The sequence below is a fragment of the Pelophylax lessonae genome (assembly GCF_965119305.1).
Source record: "Pelophylax lessonae genome assembly, chromosome: 4".
Lineage (NCBI taxonomy): Eukaryota > Metazoa > Chordata > Amphibia > Anura > Ranidae > Pelophylax > Pelophylax lessonae.
Window position 1 is genome coordinate 538,744,608 of NC_138771.1, and position 22,242 is coordinate 538,766,849.

Genomic DNA, 22,242 nt, shown 5'->3' on the forward strand with positions numbered 1-22,242 from the left:
GGAAAGTCTCACTTCTGGGTAAAACAGATTTGTTAAAAGATGGACTTCAGGCTTGTAAGTGGCTGTTTATAAAATGAAATGAGTTTTTATTTGCGTGTTAAGTTCCCCTCTAAATTGCATTAGTGCCCTGATCACATGCCCCAAAATGTCTGTGTATCCTCATTTGTCCTCATTTTTAACTTCAAAGACAAACGTAACTGATGCAACTAAGTTTGCAGATTAGATAAGCTTCTTGGAAGCGTCAGAGTATGATAAAATGTGAATATTGTTCTCCATCGCCATGAAGTTAAATAACTGGTTATTCTGATCTGGATGCTTTTTGTATAAATGCTTCTTCTGTGTTAATGTGTTTATATACCACACAACAGTTTCCTAGAAAAAAAAAAATGGCAATCTACCCATTGGATCCGCTCCCTAGTCCCACAAAAAAGTTACTTGTCTGTGAAGTTCAGCGGAATATCATATAACACTATGCAAATAATAATGGATTCATTAAAGCAGAACATTTGGACAAATGTTTCACAGAAGAACATTTACAGTGTCACTAAACCCACAACAGTAAAATCGGTGTGTAAAGCATGCTTGTTATACTCACTGTGGAACCTAAGGGGTTAATCCTCCATATTGTATATAAAGGCGGTGTGATCCTGTCTCTCTGATCCTCCTCTTCTTTAACTGACTCCTACCCATCTCGTGATAGAACAGAACATTAGAGGACAGGCTGCCTATGCTCAGATTGGTGTGTATTGCTGGAGACATTTTCTTTTTTCTTGGGGGGGGGGGGGGTGCACAGGGCCAATCAGCACTGTCCGGACAGAGGATCAGGGGAGCTTTAAAGCGGAGTTCCACCCAAAAGTGGAAGCTCCGCTTATCTGCTTCCTCCCCCCTCCGGTGCCACATTTGGTTCCTTTCAGGGGGGAACGGGTACCTGTTTTTGACAGGTAATGGTCCCTACGTTCATGAGACGCCGCTGGGGTGAAGTTCGACCCCCTTCCTCCACCGCTGGGTCAGTTAGAAAGCGCAGCAGGGAACTGGCTGTAAAGCTGAAGGTCTTCACTGCCGGTTTCCCTTACCACGAATGGCGGCAGCACCCAGGAGACGATCTGAAAACAGTATTTATAGATGCTGACTTTTCATTTTTTCGGGGGGGGGGGGGGGGACTCTGGTTCAAGCAGACACTGATACAATGCACAAGATTGCTCTAACTGCTGATGAAAAAAGGTATTTAGCAGTTTATATTTACTAAAATAGTTACCTTTCCATGTTCTGTTTACTGTGGGAGACCAGACATAGTGAATGCAGGGTCCTGGGTTTAGTAACATTTTAAATATGTGTTTATTACAAAGTCATTGCATGTATTTTTACCTACAACATGTATATGTATGCTCATGTGCAAATGTTTTAGGCAGGTGTAAAATTATTTTAGAAATGTAAGCGTTTATTAGTCATTTATTTTTATTAAATAACAAAATGGAAAGTAAATGAACAGAAGAGAAATCCAAATCCGATCCATATTTGGTGTGACCACCCTTTGCCTTCAAAACTGCATTAGTTCTTCAATTCTTCTAGGTACACTTACACAGAGTTTTTGAAGGAACTCCGCAGGTAGGTTGTTCCAAACATCTTGGAGAGCTAACCACAGATCTTCTGTGGATGTAGGCTGCCTCAAATCCTTCTGTATCTTCATGTAATCCCAAACAGACTTTATGATGATGAGATCAGGGCTCTGTAAGGACCAAACCATCACTTCCAGAACTCCTTGTTCTTTATGCTGAAGATACTTCTTAATGACATTGGCTGCATGTTTGGGGTTGTTGTCCTGCTGCAAAATTAATTTGGGGCCTATCACGTGCCTCCCTTATGATACAGCATGATGGATAGGTATCTGCCTGTATTTCTCAGCATTGAGGACATCATTGATCCTGACCAAATCTCCAACTCCCATTTGCAGAAATACAGCCCTAAACGTGTATGGAACCTCCACCATGCTTCACTGTTGCCTGCAGACACTGGTTATTGTACTGCTCTCCAGCCCTTCAGTGAACAAACTGCCTCCTGCTACAGCTAAATAATTCTAAGTTTAACTTGTCAGTCTGGAGCACCTGCTGCCATTTTTCTGCACCTATATTTTTGTAGGTGCACCTATATAGTTGAGTCGCTTAGCCTTGTTTCCACATCAGATGTATGGCTTTTTGGCTGCAATTCTTCCATGAAGATCACTGGCCAGACTTCTCTGGACATTAGATTGGTGTACCTGGGCCCCACTGGTTTATGCCAGTTCTGTGCTGATGGCAATGCAGGACATCTTCCGATGTTGAAAGGAAGTAAGCATGTGTCTTTTATCTGCTACATGAAGTGTCCTTGGCCGACCACTATGTCTACGGTCCTCAATGTTGACCGTTTTTGTGTTTCTTCAAAAGAGCTTGAACAGCGTATCTTTAAACCCCAGTCGGCTTTGAAATCTTTGCTTGGCAGAGATCTTGCTGAAGTTGTAGAAACACCTTGTGTCTTGTTGCTGGGTTCAGTCTTGCCATGGTGTATGACCTGTAACAGGAAACTGTCTTTCACAACCTTACCTAATGGGCCATACACACTATAAGATTTTCTGAAGACTTTTTCCTTTAGACTTACCAAAACCATATAATATGAGGTCAAACCTAAACACTTTCAATTTGTATGCAATCTGGCAGGCCCTTGCACTACATAGAAAAGGTAAATCTGAAGGAAATCTAACCACAAAAGTTGGATAGTGTGTACCCAGCTTTAGTAGCAGAGTTTGGTTGTTCCTCACCTAGTTTTAAGCCTCCTACACAGCTGTTTTTGCTTGTTAATGACTGTGTTTCAACATACATATGAAATTAATGATGATTAGCAAATGCTTGGTATAATTGGTTAATCAATACACCTGACTCTAAGGCCCCTTTCACACAGGCAGACCGTTCAGATCCGCCTGTCAGTTTTTTGGCGGATCTGAACGGTCACCCCATGCATCTCTATGGGGCATCGGATGTCAGCGGAGACATGTATGCTGACATCCGATCCGATCCATCAAATCTGGATGGATGGAAACCCTATTTTCCATCTGTCCAGCGTTCCCATCCGATTCCCCCATAGAGATGCATGGGGACCTGACAGCTGTGTCTCAGCACGGAGAACAGCCGCCATCCTCCTGCTCAGCGGGGGATCTCCCCGCTGAGATAAACGGAGTCCGTTTGACGGACTCCTAATGTGAATGCTCCAAAATCCCTGACTTTGTGCACGTGTAAGAATTGATGCTGGATATGCATATTGTTCAATGTGCCTTGTTTACATATAGCAATAAAATCTTTATTAAAAAAAAAAAAAATTGATGCTGGTTTGAAGCCAGAGGGAAGTCACACCAAAAATGTAATTGCTTTGGATCTTTCTTCTGTTCGCTCACTTTGCATTTTGTAAATAAAAAAAAACAATTAACACAAAATCTATTTTTGAAAGCATTCTTACTTTACAAGATTTCTTCATACTTGCCTAAAACCTTTGCACAGTACTGTGTTTATGTGCGTATAATGGGACAGGGAGGGGCAAGGCTTGCAGTCAATCAGGGGTCTGTTGCTTCACAGAGCAGTGAAATTATAGGAGGGGAGAACTGCGGTTTGGGGACAGGTTAGGTGGATTAAGGAAGCAGATAAACGAGTTCTGTTACCATGAGGGAGGATGTTAAACTATGACCACAGCGTAGGGCTGCATCTATAAGAATACATTTCAAAACATATGTAAGGGGCAGATACAGAGATTGTGGCATTGTCTTGAGGTTCCAGTTTTTAATCTTCTGCTGCTTTGGTTATAAATGATAAACACCATAAATAACAGCAGATTTGCACATTTTTTTTTCCAAGTGTCATGTTATTTGCAGGCATGCATGTTCATCTATGAAAAGGACAAGAAGGCCACATATTGCACATTGCATCCATTGTGCTAGTGAAGGGATTGTAGGGTCAGAACTGTCCAGAGCAATGCTGTTGCATTTAGTGGTAGAGCAGAGTTTGCTGGGTGCTCTCCCTTTTTTGACATAGCATTCTATCTAGCCGATGAGTTTCTAGTTATTATTACCACCTCCTCCTTCCTCCACTCAGTTCTATTACTGCTGAAATAATTTGGATATATAGAATGGTAAATAAAACTTTAATTAAAGCCCAAATCCAGACCCCCCTCTTGTCTTGTTGGTTTCTAAATAATATAAAATGCTAAATCCATCAGGTAGCATAGAATTATGTTCCGTAGAATACTGGCTGGTTTGAAGGCTACTGAATATGGAATTTTCTTTTTCTCAGAGCTTTCTGTATGATAATACTCTATATGCTTTGTTGCCTGGGGTTTAGGTGATTTTGTTTATTCAGTTGATATTAATATTTTACTCATGTCATATTATTCTGTATAGCACTTTCAGCCTCCCCCTTTCTCTGTTACTGACAAGTTGAAGAGACACTTATGCCTTTGTTTCTCTTCCTTTAGCACCATCTTTCTGGTCCTGCTTTTCTCCCAGTATGCCAGGAATGTCAAACTACCACTGCCCATCTACAAGTCCAAGAAAGGATGGACCGCATACAAGTTTCAGCTCTTTAAAATGTTCCCGGTAAGTTCAGAGGTCATCATATTTTAACAGGAAGGGCGTGAACATGGATCTTCATGGCAGGATCACCATGTACTATTTTAATTTAAAAAAAGCCACAGCTTTGGTCTCGCCTCCGCTCCTTGGGTCTTCACAAAATTGCTGGCCCCGGTGCTGGCATTATTTGAGTCAATGGGGGATACCGGTACTGGGGTACCTGGGCGATCTTCTTCTGCGAGCGGAGTTACCGACTGCTCTGATGGACATCCAGAGATTATTCTGCTAACTCTGCGGGAGTTCGGTTGGATTCCTAACCTTCAGAAGTCTGCTTTGGTTCTCTCCTCAAAAACTGGACTATCTGGATCTGACTCTAGCCTCAGCCAGAGTATTTCTTCCTCTGGAAGAATTCCAGACATTGCAGGAGACAATTCAACTTCTGTTGTTAAGCAGACGGTCATCCCTCCGGGCTTGCATGCGTGTGCTGGGCCTGATGGTTTCCATCTTCGTGGTGGTCTGTTTGCACAATTCCACACATGATCCCTACAAAAGAGATTCTGGTGAAATGGGACAAGGATCCACGGTCTCTGGAGATGGCTTTGTTCTCCAGCGCTTCAACAGGGTCTGTCAAATTACAGTGCCTTGCGAAAGTTTTTGGCCCCTTTGAACTTTGCAACCTTTTGCCACATTTCAGGCTTCAAACATAAAGATATAAAACTGTAATTTTTATGAAGAATCAACAACAAGTGGGACACAATCATGAAGTGGAACGAAATTTATTGGATATTTCAAACTTTTTTAACAAATAAAAAACTGAAAAATTGGGCGTGCAAAATTATTCAGCCCCTTTACTTTCAGTGTAGCAAACTCTCTCCAGAAGTTCAGTGAGGATCTCGGAATGATCCAATGTTGACCTAAATGACTAATGATGATAAATAGAATCCCACCTGTGTGTAATCAAGTCTCCGTATAAATGCACCTGCACTGTGATATTCTCAGAGGTCCGTTTAAAGCGCAGAGAGCATCATGAAGAACAAGGAACACACCAGGCAGGTCAGAGATACTGTTGTGTAGAAGTTTAAAGCCGGATTTTGATACAAAAAGATTTCCCAAGCTTTAAACATCCCAAGGAGCACTTTGCAAGCGATATTGAAATGGAAGGAGTATCAGACCACTGCAAATCTACGAAGACCTGGCCGTCCCTCTAAACTTTCAGCTTATACAAGGAGAAGACTGATCAGAGATGCAGCCAAGAGGCCCATGATCACTCTGAATGAACTGCAGAGATCTACAGCTGAGGTGGGAGACTCTGTCCATAGGACAACAATCAGTCGTATACTGCACAAATCTGGCCTTTATGGAAGAGTGGCAAGAAAGCCATTTCTTAAAGATATCCATAAAAAGTGTCGTTTTAAAGTTTGCCACAAGCCACCTGGGAGACACACCAAAGATGTGGAAGAAGGTGCTCTGGTCAGACGAAACCAAAATCAATCTTTTTGGCAACAATGCAAAACATTGTTTGGTGTAAAAGCAACACAGCTCATCACCCTGAACACACCATCCCCACTGTCAAACATGGTGGTGGCAGCATTATGGTTTGGGCCTGCTTTTCTTCAGCAGGGACAGTGAAGATGGTTAAAATTGATGGGAAGATGGATGGAGCCAAATACAGGACCATTCTGGAAGAAAACCTGATGGAGTCTGCAAGAGACCTGAGACTGGGACGGAGATTTGTCTTCCAACAAGACAATGATCCAAAACATAAAGCAAAATCTACAATGGAATGGTTCACAAATAAACATATCCAGGTGTTAGAATGGCCAAGTCAAAGTCCAGACCTGAATCCAATCAAGAATCTGTGGAAAGAACTGAAAAGTGCTGTTCACATACGCTCTCCATCCAACCTCACTGAGCTCGAGCTGTTTTGCAAGGAGGAATGGGCAAACATTTCAGTCTCTCGATGTGCAAAACTGATAGAGACATACCCCAAGCGACTTACAGCTGTAATCGCAGCAAAAGGTGGCGCTACAAAGTATTAACTTAAGGGGCCTGAATAATTTTGCACGCCCAATTTTTCAGTTTTTTTATTTGTTAAAGTTTGAAATATCCAATACATTTCGTTCCACTTCATGATTGTGTCCCACTTGTTGATTCTTCACAAAAAAATTACAGTTTTATATCTTTATGTTTGAAGCTTGAAATGTGGCTAAAGGTCGCAAAGTTCAAGGGGGTCGAATACTTTCGCAAGGCACTGTAGGTGTTAAACACATTAAAGTGTTTCTAAAGGCAGTTTTTTATTAAAATAATAAACATGTTATTCTCACCTGCTCTGTGCAATGGTCCTCCTCTTCTGCAGTCCCCCACCGATGCTCTCGGCTCTTTCATGACCCCATAGCGAGCCACCTGCTATGGTTGTGCATGTGTGAGTGCGCCCATAGACACACACAGCGCAGCTTGAACACCTCATTGGCTCAGATACAGCAGAGAGCCATTGGCTCCTGCTGCTGTCAATGTAAGCCAGTGAGAAGGGACTGGGTGACGGGGCCGAACCACGCTCTGTGTCTTATGGGGTTCGGGAGCAAGCACACATGAGTGCCCCCATAGCAAGTGGCTTTCTATGGGGGAGCTTGGTGGGGATGAGGAGCCAGGAGTGCCAGCGAAGGACCCCAGAAAAGGTGGATCGGGGGTGCTCTGTCCAAAACCATTGCACAGGTAAGTATGACATGTTTATTATATTAAGGGAAAAAAATAGCAATCACTTTAGTTTAGGGAATACATTAGGTAAGAAAAAAAAAAATTTCAGTTTTAGAACCTTTAAAAACAGGCACACACATGAAAAACCGATTTGGTAATAATGAAAAGTATTTTCTCTTTTACAACTTATCAAAGCGAGAGCGATTCCAAGACCAAAAAACAATGCACACATGGGGTGCTAATTATCAAAATACAGATAAAAATACAAATATAAGGTCCACATAACTTCTAGGTGAGGCAGAACGACCATCTATCCCTCTAGATCAACATCTACAAGCATGGAGGCATGGGTCGACTCAGTAGAAATCAGCCGTGGAGACCAGTGTTTTTTTTCATTCTTAATATGTCTGAATGGTCTAGTTATGTATTGTAGAGATGTACTTGTGTATTGAGTTCACATGGCGATTCCTGAAGACCATCCACACAGAAATATACTTACTATATTGTATGGCTGGTGGTAAGTCACATAATATGTTGATAATATTTCTAGGAACTCGAGCTAGAGATGAGATTGGAAATACCACTTTTCTTGGGACACCTGATAGATTCTCCAAGACGTGGAATGAATAGCTGCAAGAGTGTGACCCTTTAAGCTGGCCATACTCCGATCGAAATTTGGCCGGTTCAGCACAGACTGGCTGAATTTCAATCAGTGTGTGGCAGCTCATGCTCAACAGACAGTCGATCAAATGTCTGTCAAAGTTTCATCGACTTCTGGGGAAGGGACAGGCTAGAAATATTTTTGTCGATCAGCAACTGCATCCACTGTCCTGGCAGGGGGACTTCTTCATCCACTGCTGGGTGAAAAGGGAGAAGAAAAAAAACTAACAGCGTATTGCCAGGCTTAGTTAGGATTTTGTAGGAAAGATCAGAGAGTCCAGCTACCACCTTGGATTATGGGCTTTAATATTTCTGGAATATATAAGGAGTTGGTGGATGGTTGTACAATGTGCCCATAGCTTTGTTCTTTTACTATATCGCTGCTATTTACTCATTATTTACATATATTTGTATTGTTTTTCAGATTATTATGGCAATCCTTGTGTCCTGGTTGCTGTGCTTTATCTTTACCGTGACGGATGTTTTTCCACCAGATAATACCAAATATGGGTTTTATGCCCGTACTGATGCCAGGAAAGGAGTTCTGACTGTAGCTCCTTGGTTTAAAGTTCCCTACCCATGTGAGTGTTATTCTATAAATATCAAGTCTAATAACGCTTTAAAAGCTTATGTAGTAGGATTGCAAAGATGTTCAGCATTCCCCAGCAACCAGTCACAGACCACTTTTTCTCAGTTTTAGGTAAAAGCTGGTTTCTGAATGGTTGCGTGGGGTTGGGCATCATTACTTTATGCTCTATTACTAAATTCTGTCACAATGCAAATTACCTGGGTGTGAAACCTTGGATGAAAGCAGCTATTCTCCTCATTGGTAGCATATAGAGCAGAGTCTTCAAACTATGGCCCTCCAGTTGTTCAGGAACTACAATTCCCATCATGCCTTGTCATGTCTCTGAATGTCTGAGTTTTACAATGCCTCATGGGATGTGTAGTTCCGCAACAGCTGGAGGGCTGTAGTTTGAGGATCCCTGATATAGGGGTTACAAATGAAGCTCAATAAGTTCAGCTTTACTGCCCAGAATGTAGAGAGGGGGCTATGAATCTGACAATGACTGCTTTCATTAGAGGCTTCTGAAATGGGTGATTTAGGTGATTTCGTTGATGACAGGTTTGTCCTCAAACATGGGATTTAATAAATATAGTCTGCAAAGAGGTAGTGTAATGAAAGGAAGGAGCCTCCATGATTTGGTAATGGAGTACAAGAGTTTTGCTCTTTTGTCATTTGTGCTCTTTTAACATAAGAAGTTGCAAATTACTAATGGGCACTTTGCATTAACTTAGCTGAAGGAAGTCATTGTTTCTTTTAGCCACCAATCAGATTGATTCTCTTTTCTCCTTGATATAGCAAGTGAGAATTTGATTGGTTGTTATATGTAGCAAGAACTGGTCTTCTGCAGACTTTTTGATGAATAGGGTCCAGTATTTGTTTATATCGAGCCAGATGGGACCCATTCCATGATTATATTCACATCCATTGTTGCTGCAGTAGACTGTTAATGATAACATACTACAGCTTTTTTTTTAACCCATGTCCTTTGATATGGTCTTTGCAGCTTCTTTTTTTTATTAATTCCCATAGTTTGTGTTTCTTCTCTGGATTTATTGTGTGTGTTTTGTAATTTTTTTTAATCTTTATTGCATTAATGTTTGCCTGTCCCCCATAGAGGATGGAAGCAGTTATGCTTTGGTTCATCACCTTCATTAGAAACTGGTGGCATGAAGCACCATGTGCATGATGCTGGTCCATCTCACTGCTCTATGGTTTGTGTGGGGATGACAGGTACTCCTAAAAGGTGAAATCTGTAGCAAATTGTCCAAAACTGTCATGTTGCATACTTCCTGTTTTATCCAAGTGTTTTATATGTACTGCACCAGTTACACTAAAGTAAGCACTCAATACCCATCTCCCATCTTTATTTTTGGCTTGCTGTTTAAATCTGTAAATCCAGCATTTAACACCACAGAATAAACATTCTTTCCATTTTCCATGAGCATGCTTAACACTTTCTGCATTATTGTTTTACCAACCTATGTTTTTTTATGAAAGACAGACATATTATCCGTTCCCTTATTGATTCACCTGTTTTGAAAGTGGTATTCCACCTAAAGCCAAAAGTGTAATATATTGCAGCGTAACGATCCTTAGATATAGTGGCTGCATACATTTTTTTATTTTTATTTATTTATATATTTTTTTAGACTTTTTCCCCTCAGTTTTCACCTGGGGATCTGGCCAGTAACACATCTCCAGTAGTGCAATCTCTCTGAATGAAGGAGTACAGGGGCACATCTGGACAGCATCATTGTCAGTCTGGGAGGATGGACTAGCAGATTTAAATACAAGAGATCATCCACTCACTGGGGTCTTGGATGGCAATACAAGGCTGGCAGAGATTACAACAATTCTTTAAAAAAAAAAAATGTTTTGGCTGCAGTTAGCATAGCTTTTATACTTTTATTTCCCCCTTTTTAATGCCTACCTTCTAATATCCCTGACCTAAACATTGCCTTCAATATCTGGTGAAAGATTAAAGAGGAATATAGCTACGTAGAAAGTGTATGTACGGTACTTCCACGTTCTTGTGGTTTCTAGTGAGGAAGAATAGTCTGTGATTTCCTGGCTTAAAGCTTAATTTCAGCTTTTGATATACTTTACATTAAAGCTTGGCCCAAGCAGACTTTGTCCCGCACTAACATGTGAGGCCACTGGATGTGCAGTATAAACTGTAAATAGCTGAGGCTACATACGGCACATCGTACTGTGTTTCCGGTTTGGGCTGAGATTTTCTGTCTCATATCTGGAACACAGTAGAGTCTTTCTGATTGGTGCTCAGCCATTCAAAAAAAGCAAGTATTCTAGCAAAGAACACAAGCACTAATGATGTCAAGGGCTAATGATGTCACAACCTCTGACTCAGCCAATCAGAGAAAGCTTTGTATTAATTGCTAGAATGCATTGATTTCTCTGATTGGCTTACGGCTGATCAGAAAGACTCCTACTATGTTCTGGATATAACACAGGAAATCTTGGCTCGAACCCGAAACACAGTATGATATGCTATATGTAGCCTTAGCCAAGGTGGCCCAAATGAACTATGTAAAATATATTAAAAGTTAGAGTTCAGCTTTAAGCTGGTATTTTTTTTTGCTGAATTGGCCACAATCCAGGCTGTAGACGGCCCTGTCATTATTACTGCTCAGTCGATTTAAACATTTGACTGAACTGAGTGATACATTTTAGGCTGGACCCTGACTGCATCATATCAGATAGTTATTCAAGAAGCTGCAGGATCCAGCAGTGCTGATTCCTTTATTTACACTGTTAAGTCTGCTGGCTGAACTAGAGAAATCTAAAAGTGCATGGCCACCCTTAACAATACCACTTCCTGGGTCAACACCACACTTGTTAATTTATTTATTTATTTTTTTGCAACAATAGCAACCTAAATCTTTCTATATGTGTGTATGTATATATATATATATATATGTGTGTGAGGGAAGAGATGGATCCACAGTCTGGACAGCTGCGGCTGGTGAGAGCTATATAAACCACCTGCAGCTATACAAACTATGTTGGACTTAAAACTGTTTTTAGGCTCCTTTCACACAAAAGATCCCATCAGGTCCGCCTGAAAAAAGGTTTTTTCAGGAGGACCTGATCAGACCCTCTATTCATCCCTATGAACCAGCGGGTGTAAACGGACTTGTGCCTATTTACATCTGCTTACCTCTAATCCAATCCAGTGCTCAAAAGATAAAAAATAAAAAAAAATGAAAGGGATCCGTCGCTGAGCAAGCGGAATCCACTTAATAGAGGCGCCTGTGTGAAAGGGGCCTTAATCTCCCCCATAGATTTGTACACAGAGGACAGTATTTATCTGCCTGGGAGCCAGCCTGTTAAAATCAATGACAGGCTGCCACTGATCTGCGCACAAGCCGCTAAATGTGTACTGTATCTGTGCGGGACTGATGCAAGGCTCTGATTGCAGACAGACTGAATTCAGAGCCATGCATCAGGTGTGCACTAACCAAAATGCTAGATGATTGCTGCAGCCTGTTATTGATTTAGCAAATTGGCTGCACTGACCTCCTGTGCCCCCCGGGGTGATAAACACAGCCCTCTGCACAGGTATACGGATCAGTGCGCCCATGTTAATGAGCCCTTACACTGTGTACATAGCAATTGTCGACCAATTTACTTTACTGGTAGCTATTAAATAGAATATAAATAAAAATAGATGAAATGTTGTCGAAAAATGGACTTTGTTGAAATCATAATAATAGTGAAAAGCACTATATAGCAGGAAAAAGGAAGGATGACGTAATTAAAATTAAAAATCTGCATTTTAGCACTCACCCCCTTATCCCCCCCACCCACTTACAAATAGTCCCATTAGCACTAAAATTCCTTTTAATGTTTCACTTTTTGCTTTGTTTTATCTACAACTATTCTTTGTTTTGTTTTTCGAGAAATTTTCCATCCTAACCATGACTTTAATCTTTTTCTAATCTCATTTTAGCTCATACGCCCCCTCCTGCTGCTTTTACTGATTGCATTGCCAATTTTCTTTTTTTAACTTCCATATTTACTGCCAAATGAAAATGGCCAAGCGGGCTGTTTATATCTACCTTCAGCACATGCAACACAGCTCACCTGTGCTGTGTGTATGGTGTATATAGAATGCAGCTTTGTCTTCTGTCCAATAATCATACACTGCTTAACTTGAGCCTGTAGATACTTAGCCAAACATTGCAGAAAGAAAGTTAAAATGAAAATGCAACATTTTATTATTAGTTGTAAAAGTTTGTAAGAGGTTACCTAAACAGTACAGCTCTGGCTTTGTATCTAATACATTATTGTAAACTGGAGGTAAGGGAAGTTATTACCACTGTTAGTTCCAGTTGGGAATTTTTTTATTATATTCTGGGAGACCAAAAGTAGATTTATCCCTCTAAGACCAAGTCAGAGCTCCAACTTCCTTAATGCAACATCGGCACTGCAGCGGCCAATGGAAAGGCACCATACTGCATGTTATACTGGAGGTGCAAACCAGAGCTCTAGGAATATGGTCACAGCCCCCGAAGCTCGTACCACCTTGCTTTTTTAAACAAAACAAACTCTTTCCTAAAAATAGAGACAAACCATTAACAGTACAAGAAGTACCATAATCACAGGATGAATGGTGACAGTTTCATACAGAGTAAAGATGTCAGAATTAACAGCACATATGTTACCAAAAACACAAACAGTTGGAAATGGCAGGTATCCACAGTTAGTCCTCAATAATACCTATTAATAAATATGGTGTGCATGCCGCTAAGTAGAAAGTGTAGATAGTTAAAGAAAGTGCAGCGCTAAACCATATAAAATAGATATCCCATAATGAACTGAACAAAAAATGTGAAGAAATAGCTATAACAGCAACAATAATATGACAGTGCAGTCTAAGGGAATAAAGTCAGCAGAATAGAAAACCTATATCCTAGTGCAGTGAATAGTCGCAGAACAGGGTCGTGCCACCTTCTGTGCTCCAATCCTCAATGTGAAAACCTTCCACCACTTGTATCAATGACTGCTTGCCAGAACATATGGACTCTGCTCCACATAGATTGGTGTCAAAACAGTGCGTTGGACCATAAAGATAGAGAAAGGCTCCACATAGTATAAAACTGTATCTCCAAAATGTATTTACAAAAGTAGAAAACTTGTATCATTCCCAATAAACAAGCACTTGTAACATCATCCAGTATACCAGATCATAGTGCAATGGCCTGAATAGTAAGAAACTCTGGCCATTACATATATATATATATAAACATTTCAAGTAATTACCTTAATTGCTGTCCTCTTGAAGGCACATCCTGAATCATTACTTCCTGGAACTAAACCTGGCGGTGTAGAGTGAGCTCCAAAGCCTCACTCTTGATTGTTGGCATACACTCCAATCCTCACTCAAGCCTCACTTGGAGTGCGCTCCATCAATCAGAGCGAGGCTTGGTATTTCATGTGAATCCAGAATGAGGCTTGGCGCTCACTATACAAATATACAATGAATAATTGCATTGTACCCATAAGGTAGACACTTACAGAGTGATTAATTCACCCACTACGCATGTAGAGGTATTCTCTAATCATCTAACCCATATCTTACTGTACTTATTTGGGCACCCTCTATAAATGTATAGGACTTTTTTTTATAGTTTAACATATTATTAATGGCCACAATCTAATGCTGTACAGTCCGAGGCGACTCCCTGAGCCAAACCCTTGAAATTAACAATCTGGCCATAAAGTGTGTTTTTTGTAGAAAAATATGAAGGTGTTTATCCTCCTCCGAGGTAGAAAGAAGGCCCAATAAGCCTTGCCTAGGGCATAAGGGTTAGCGGGGTGCCCATTTGGTCATGTAGGAATTTTACCACTTGTGTCCAGTACCATTGGATAACAGGACAAGACCACATTAGATGGTAAAAGGAGCCACTGGTCTCCCCACATCTGGGGCATGCTGGGTTGTAATTTGGCCAATATTTAAATGGATAGGCGTTAAGTCGGACCTATTTAAAATGGACAGGTGAGTGAGATGGTCTGAAAACTTTGGAGAAATTAATTTACAGGTCTCCAACACCTCATCCCATTCTTCATCCTTCAGCTCCCCAACATCCACCGTCCCCTATTATTATTATTATTATTATTATTATACAGGATTTATATAGCGCCAACAGTTTGCGCAGCACTTTACAATGTGAGGGAAGACAATGCAGTTACGATACAATTCAAAACAGGAGGAACTAGAGGGCCCTGCTCGTTAGAGCTTACAATCTAGAAGGGAGGGTCAAGTCAAACAAAAGGCAATAACCGTGGGGGATGGGCTGATGGAGAAAATGGAGGTATATTTGTTAGGTGTGGGTAGGATAGGCTTCTCTGAAAAGGAGGGTTTTCAGAGATCGCCTAAAAGCTAATAGAGTAGGAGATAATCGGACAGATAAGGGTAAAAAGTTCCATAGGATTGGAGGGGCTCTGGAAAAGTCCTGGAGGCGGGCATGGGAGGAGGTGACAAGGGAGCTAGAGAGCAGGAGGTTTTGAGAGGAACGAATAGAGCGATTAGGTTGGTATTTTGAGACTAGGCTAGTGATGTAGCTAGGGGCTAAGCTGTGGATTTCTATGTAAGATGTTGTAAGTATTTTGAATTTAAATAGTTGGGTGAGCGGAAGTCAGTGGAGGGCTTGATAGAGAGGAGCAGCGAACACTGAGCGATTGGTAAGGTGGATGAGTTTGGCGGCAGCATTCATGATGGATTGAAGGGGGGATAGCCTGTGTAGAGGTATGCCAATGAGAAGGGAATTGCAGTAATCGAGGCGCAAAATAACCAGGGAGTGAACTAAGAGCTTTGTTGTGTCTTTGGTTTTGAAAGGGGCTTATTTTGTAGATGTTGCGGAGGCTGAGGCGGCAAGATTTGGACAGCGATTGGATGTGGGGTTTGAAGGACAGAGTCCAGGACAACACCTAAGACCTTGGCATGTGGGGATGGGCTGATAGTAATGCCAACGATATTGACAGAGAAATCAGGGGAAGGGGCACGTGGTGGAGGAAAAATTATAAGCTTAAATTATAAGGTTTTGGATGGATTGAGTTTGAGGAAGTGATGAGACATCCAGACCAATATATCTGATAGTAAATTAGTGATACGCGAGGAGACTGAGGGAGTGAGCTGAGGGGTGGATAGATAGATTTGGGTATCGTCACCGTAGAGATGGTATTGGAAGCCGTGGGAGGCTATCAACTGACCCAGAAAGGAGGTGTAGATTGAAAATAGGAGGGGTCCAAGAACAGAGCCTTGGGGGACCCCAACAGAGAAGGGAAGAGGAGGAAGTAGAATTGTACATAACGCTAAAGGTGCCGTTGGATAAGTAGGAAGATAACCAGTGAAGAGTACAGTCACGGATACCAAAGGCATGGAGTTTTTTGAGGAGGAGGGGATGGTCAACCGTATCAAAGGCAGCAAAAAGGTCCAGAAGTAGGAGTACAGAATAGTGTCCATTGGTTTTGGCCATTAGTAGATCGTTTGTCAGTTTTAGGAGAGCAGTTTCAGTGGAGTGTCGAGGCCAAAATCCAGACTGAAGGGGATCAAGGAGGCTATTCTCGGCAAGGTGGTTGCACAGTCGGTTGTAGTATAGACGTTCGAGGAGTTTGGATGAAAAGCAAGGAAATAGGGCGTAGGTTGTTCAGATCGGTTGGGTCCAGTGAGGGCTTTTTAAGTATGGGGCTGACTAGTGCATGTTTTAGAGAGTTGGGGAAGATGCCAGAAGAGAGGGAGAGATTGAAGATGTGGGTTAGAGAGCGAAGAATAGGGCCAGAAGGTGAACGTAGCGTTTGCGAGGGAACAGGATCCAGAGAGCAGGTCGTTAAGTGGACGTTAGCAAGTAGTTTAGAAACCTCATCTCATCTATAGTGGCGGGGTTGAATGAGGGAAGTAATGATCGCACCTGTGGGCATGAAGCATAAGGCATGGAAGGTATCTGAACAGCAATGATCTCCTTACGAATTGTATCAATCTTCTGTTTGAAGTGGTAGGCAATCTCCTGGGCAGTGAGTGAGTCGGTGGGAGGGGGTAGTGAAGGGCGGAGTAGAGAATTAAAGGTAGCGAAGAGTTGCCGGGGGTGTGATGACAGGCTGTTAATGAGAGTGATAAAATAGGTCTGTTTGGCAGTGTGGAGACTGGAATTGTATTTTTGGAGGGCAGATTTATATCGGTTGAAGACCTAGTCTTACGCCATAGGCGCTCAAGAGCACGGCTATGCTTTTTCAGACTTCTAGTGTTATCTGTTTGCCAAGGTTGAAGGGGTCGGGGCCTGATTCGGTGTGTGGTGTGGGGGGCCAGTGTGTCCAGGGAGGTTAAGAGTGAAGCGTTGTAGACAGAAGTGGCTAGGTTGGTGCAGGACAGGGGTGCGATTTTGTCATAGAGGTGGTCAGTAGCAGAGTAGAGAACAGAAGGGTTGAGATGGCTTAGGTTTCTGCGGGTAACTGTAAGGTAGCTGGAGGGAGAGGAGGTGGAGGAGAGGGAGAGAGTGAAACTAATAAGGTAGTGATCAGAGAGAGGGAAAGGATTGTGTTGAAAGGTTGTGTCGAGTGCAGAGGTGGGAGAAAACAAGGTCAAGGATATTGCCTTCAGAGTGAGTAGAAGCATGTATCCATTGCTTCAGGTCAAAGGAGGAGGTTAGACTGAGAAGTTTGGAAGTGGCAGGAGTGTTAGTATTAATAGGGATGTTGAAGTCGCCAAGAATGATTGTGGGGATTTCGGAAGAGAGAAAGTAGGGTAGCTAGGCAGAGAAGTCATCAAGAAAGGTTGATACTGGTCCAGGTGGGCGGTAGATCACAGCTATCCTTAGAGAAACAGGGGAGAAAAGACGAATGCAGTGTACCTCAAATGAGGAGAGTGACAGAGAGGGAGGTGGGTGAAGTACCTGAGAGGTGCTATGTGGGGCTAGAATGATCTAGACACCCCCTCCCTTGCCTCCATTGGGTCTAGGGGAGTGAGTCCATAGAAGACCACCTTGGGATAGGGCAGCAGAAGACGCAGTGTCGGATTCGTGAAGCCAGGTTTCGGTGATGGCGAGTAGATTAAATGAGTTAGCGATGAAAAGGTCATGGAGAGAGGTGAGTTTATTACAGACAGAGCGGGCGTTCCAAAGGGCGCAAGAGAAAGGGAGTCTGGTCTTGGGAAGAAGAGAGATGGGAACTAGATTGTGATGACTGCGGCTGCAGCCAGAGGGTGCAGGGTAAGTGGTGTGTTGAGCACGGGTAAATGATGGAGGCCCAGGGTTTGGGGATATGTCTCCAGAGACTAGGAGAAGCAGAAAGGTGAGGGTGGTAATATGAGAGTGTGATTTATATGAAGGGACATGTCCCAGTGTCCTGGAGGATTTGTGTGCGTGTGGATTTAGAAGTAGCAGGAGATGGTGAGTGCAGTAATGAGGTAGTAAGGTGAGGACAGAAGTGAGGGTGATCTATATAAGCTGTGGGGTGGAGAAGAGGGGTGAAGCAGAAAGAGTTTAAGGATAGAGGACACTGCTGTCAAAAGCAGTGGTAGAGTGTGCATTGTACAAGGAGAGAGCTTAAGGGGTAAAAAAGATCACCTTCAGTCTATGTGGTGTATATCTCAGCCTTTCCTGTGTTCATTCACTTTGTGCATTCTCTGAAGTGCAGAATCAGAAGTGCTTCCCACTTATAGAAATCACCCCACTTTGAGAAGAGAGCCCCAAAAGCTATGATTTTAATTGATAAGCCAAGTTATAGCAACCAACAATTGGAGATAGGTATAGTACAGGAAATCAAGACTGGGAATGGAACCCCCAAATTGAGTATGAATGGTGTGACAAAGTTGGAGAAAACGAAAAAAACATGACTGGGTAATTCAAACCCAGTCCTGAGTTCCACCAATAATAATTCCGGTAAACACGGGTTGCCGCAAAGGGGCATGTGGGCATGTTGGAAACACATTAATTTGTCTCATGGCTAGACTCCAGATTTTACTATGGTGAAATAGCATGAGCCCCTGGCCTCCCAGGTTGGTAGGATCCAGTGAGCCACTCATAAGAATCTGGAATGGGTGAATAACTGGGTGGGGAATACTGTGACATACTAGAGTGATATATCTATCCCTATCACCTTTATGGAAATTTAAAAAAATGGGAAAGTTGGGAGGCTATATAATAAAGGTTAATGTCTGGCAAGGCTGTACCACCCAGTTTTGTGGGGCTTTTCTGGGTACACCATGACAGTTTGTGGCAGGAATTACTCCAAATAAATGTATAGATTCCATGGACTTGAAAATGCGGGGTGGGATATATAAGGGGGGGGGGGGGGCATGCCAGAAGCTATAAAGGGGCTTTGGGAGTAATATAATTTTCACTAATTATTTTAGTAAATATAAACTGCTAAATACCTTTTCTCATCAGCAGTATATAGCAGTCTTGTGACTTCTGTCAGTGTCTGGCCGAGAACTGGTTAAAGCTTGTATTGAGAATAAAGCTTGAGAAAGGTAAAGGTTGAGATTGGTAAAGCTTTTTCATTCTTCTCTGACTATACTATATGGCTGCATGACCCCTGACCCTCTGTCCAGACAGTTTTGATTGGCCCTGTGCCGATCACATGCACTCTCTAGCAATACACACCAAAGTGAGCATGTGCAGAATGCCCCCAAAGCTTGGATTGGGGACTGTAGAAGAAGGGGAGGATCAGAGAAGACAGGATCAAACAGCTTTTTTACACATGTGCAGGATTAACCCCTTAGGTTTCACAGTGAGTATAACCAGCATGCTTTACTGCATATACCGACTGATTTTACTGTTGTGGGTTTAGTAACACTTTAAAGTGATCCTTTGTGATTCCGAATAACAGCTGTGTCTGTTAAGTTTAATTATTTTACAGCCTATCACCTTGGTGCTACTATTGGGGTATTACACAGGTCTAGAATAGTTTGAAGCAATAGATCTGAGAAAAACCAAGAAGTGTCTCTCTTGCCCTCCCTCCCTCCCTCCCTCCCTCCCTCCCTCTCTCTCTCCCTCCCTCTCTCCCTCTCTCCCTCCCTCCCTCTCTCCCCCCCTCCCTCTCTCCCCCCCTGCCTCCCTCCCAAGCTCCCTCCCTCCCAAGCTCCCTCTCTCCCTCTCTCTCTCTCTCTCTCTCTCTCTCTCACCCCCCCTCTCTCTCCCCCTCCCTCCCCCTCTCTCTCCCCCTCCCTCCCTCTCTCCCTCCCTCCCTCTCTCCCCTCCCTCTCTCCCCTCCCTATCCCCCCCTCTCTCCCCCACCCACTCTTGTTCTTATTCCTTGCACACATTTTCCAACTTCTGCTTTTAATCCTGCACATTCTTTCTGGCTTTGCTTAAGACACTGTTTTTTTTTTTTTTTTAACCATTCATACTTGTGTAATTGAGCAATGAGTGCATATAAACACATTTTTGGAGCCTATGATGTGGAATTTAGAACAATTAGCCCAACCTGTTGGTTGAGCCATACTTAATAGAAATGTTGCTCTATTGGGCTGCATTCTCTGTGTACACTGCTCTGACTCACCTGTGTGCTTTAACCCAGTTGATGCCGGAAGAGGCAGCAATACATGAAATGATGATGGTGTGTTGCTGCCCCCTTCTGTCTGGTCAGGGATTGTGCTAAAGAGCAGAACTGGTAGGCTTGGCCCTATAGAAATCATCTTGTACTTTTGCCGTTGCAGTGCTAATATTCCCCCGCTTGTGGCTTTCCCTCCATTAGAGCAGTGTACACAGGGACTTTGCATATCTTGTGTTTTTCGAACACTGGTCTCAGGATGCATCGTTCTAGGAAAAGGATTCTTGTAGAGACCAAGGTAATATTGCGCATTCACTTGATATGTTGTGTTTTGGTCACCAGAAATAGATGCAGTTATTTTAATGATTGACAAGTGTGTAAGGCTGCCTATAACTTTCTGACATTCAGGTTTTGAAAACGAAGGGAAGCAATGATTACTGCCTGCCTTGTTTCAAAGTTGCTCATCACCTACTGAAATGTGTTAAGGTTTGCACTTTTCAGCACTGTAACCATGCAGGTCCAGATTAAAAATAGAAAGTTTCTTCATATCTCCTATTGTGTTCTAATACTGAAGCATTAAGGTACATGCACAATAGACTGTATTGTATCACTCTGGGCAAGCTATGGTTGTCTTGGAGATGGTTCATCTTCACTTTGAATGGAAGTGTAGCACACGCTACCTGAGCCAAACATACAAATTTGGTCTTCTACATTCACATAAAAAGGAATTTTCTCAAACCGCTTATTAAATCTCATCATGTACAATAGATGTACATCATCCCCTAATGTATTTTGCAGTGAAAAACTGAAGTGCTTTGCATTGCACGTCAATGTACTTTCACATGCATTTTAATGCATTTCTGATGATTTAAATATAAGACACATCCATCAAAAATGCAGAGGTGTTTGCATCAAGAAATGACCCACAGTAAGCATGCCCCAGCAAAAATATAAAGCAGGCTTGGTCTAATCACTAGTGTAAACTTACCTAAAGTATGGCCATCCAACACGGAATTTAGTGCAGTTTAATTGAACTAATCAGTAAACAAAAATGTACCTTGTAACCTTTTTAAGAAGAATTCCAGGTATAGATTCATTATTCATAGTTACATTGGTCCAGCTTTGGACCAAGCTATGCATATACCATACCAGGCTGATGCCGCTGTAAGCTGGAAATCACTGAAATACACTGCTACTCCAGTGATCTCTACTTGCAAAGCTCTCTGAAAGGCATCTGTGCCGAGCAGCTGACCACCTGTGTTTATTAACCCCTAGGCGCTGACCGTACGCAAATATGCAGGCGCTTGGCGGGTGGGCTTTGGTGCCATGAGGCCGCATATTTGCGAAACCAATTTGCAGGCACAGCTTTGCCAAGAGCCCGCTTCCAGCAAAACCAATCTAGGCGGTCTGATGGTCATAAACCCCGCCCCGTCCCGCCTCCCAGAATCTGAAACTTCTTTAAGGGACAGGAGGCACCGCTGCAAAGGGGTTAAGCAGCAGGACACCCGCTAAGCACAGGATGCAGAAGCAGGTGGAGATCACTGGAGTAGCGGTGTCTACGTTATTTCCAGCACCATCAGCCAGGCTTGGTATAGGTATAGGTTGATTCAAGCTGGACCAATGTAACTATGTATAAAATATCCATATTTGGAATTCATCTTTAATTCCCAATTAGAAGCTGTAGAGGACTGCTGTACTTATGGCAGTGCCTAGGCGCACATACAGGAGCCTGTCTGGAGTTTGATAGGCATACCCTGCCCACTCCTGGTTATTGGAATAAACTTTTGGTGTCACCAGGGAACCCAGTCTAAGAAGAGCTCACTGGCGATAGCATGCGCCTCCATTAATATGGCAGCATAATAAGCTACACAGTGTTGCTAAATGGATGACAAAGTGGGCCTATACAAAGGAATGGCTATACAAGTTACAACTGACTTGTGTTGCACTGTCTGAAGGAAAATCTTGCCTGAACATTGATTTATAAAACTTTTAAAAGAGAAGTTCAGGAGTCATCGGCTATCTGCTCTGTCCCTCCATCGCTCATTGGAGCACTGGGCTGTGGAAGGGGCGGGAGCTGCTGGCTCAGTCTCCAAGTTGCTCGCTTAGAGGCTTATCTAGCTGCCAGGCCAGGAATCTGAGTGGATCCCGACCATATGGTTGGGATCTTTCCCGAGCCTGCACCAGCTAAGTGACATCAGCCAGCAGCTGGCTTTAGCCTGCTGTCAGC

The 22,242-nt window shown here is 42.6% G+C and overlaps 1 protein-coding gene across 1 annotated transcript in view; it reads left to right on the forward strand.

Annotated features, from left to right (window-relative positions):
* The window catches only part of SLC23A2 (solute carrier family 23 member 2), a 167,741-nt gene that overhangs the window by 132,755 nt on the left and 12,744 nt on the right, over positions 1-22,242 (forward strand). Inside the window, exons 9-10 of the mRNA XM_082253284.1 lie at positions 4,492-4,612; positions 8,364-8,520. Coding sequence (XP_082109410.1) covers positions 4,492-4,612; positions 8,364-8,520 — 278 coding nt within the window. The remainder of the gene's footprint in view (positions 1-4,491; positions 4,613-8,363; positions 8,521-22,242) is intronic.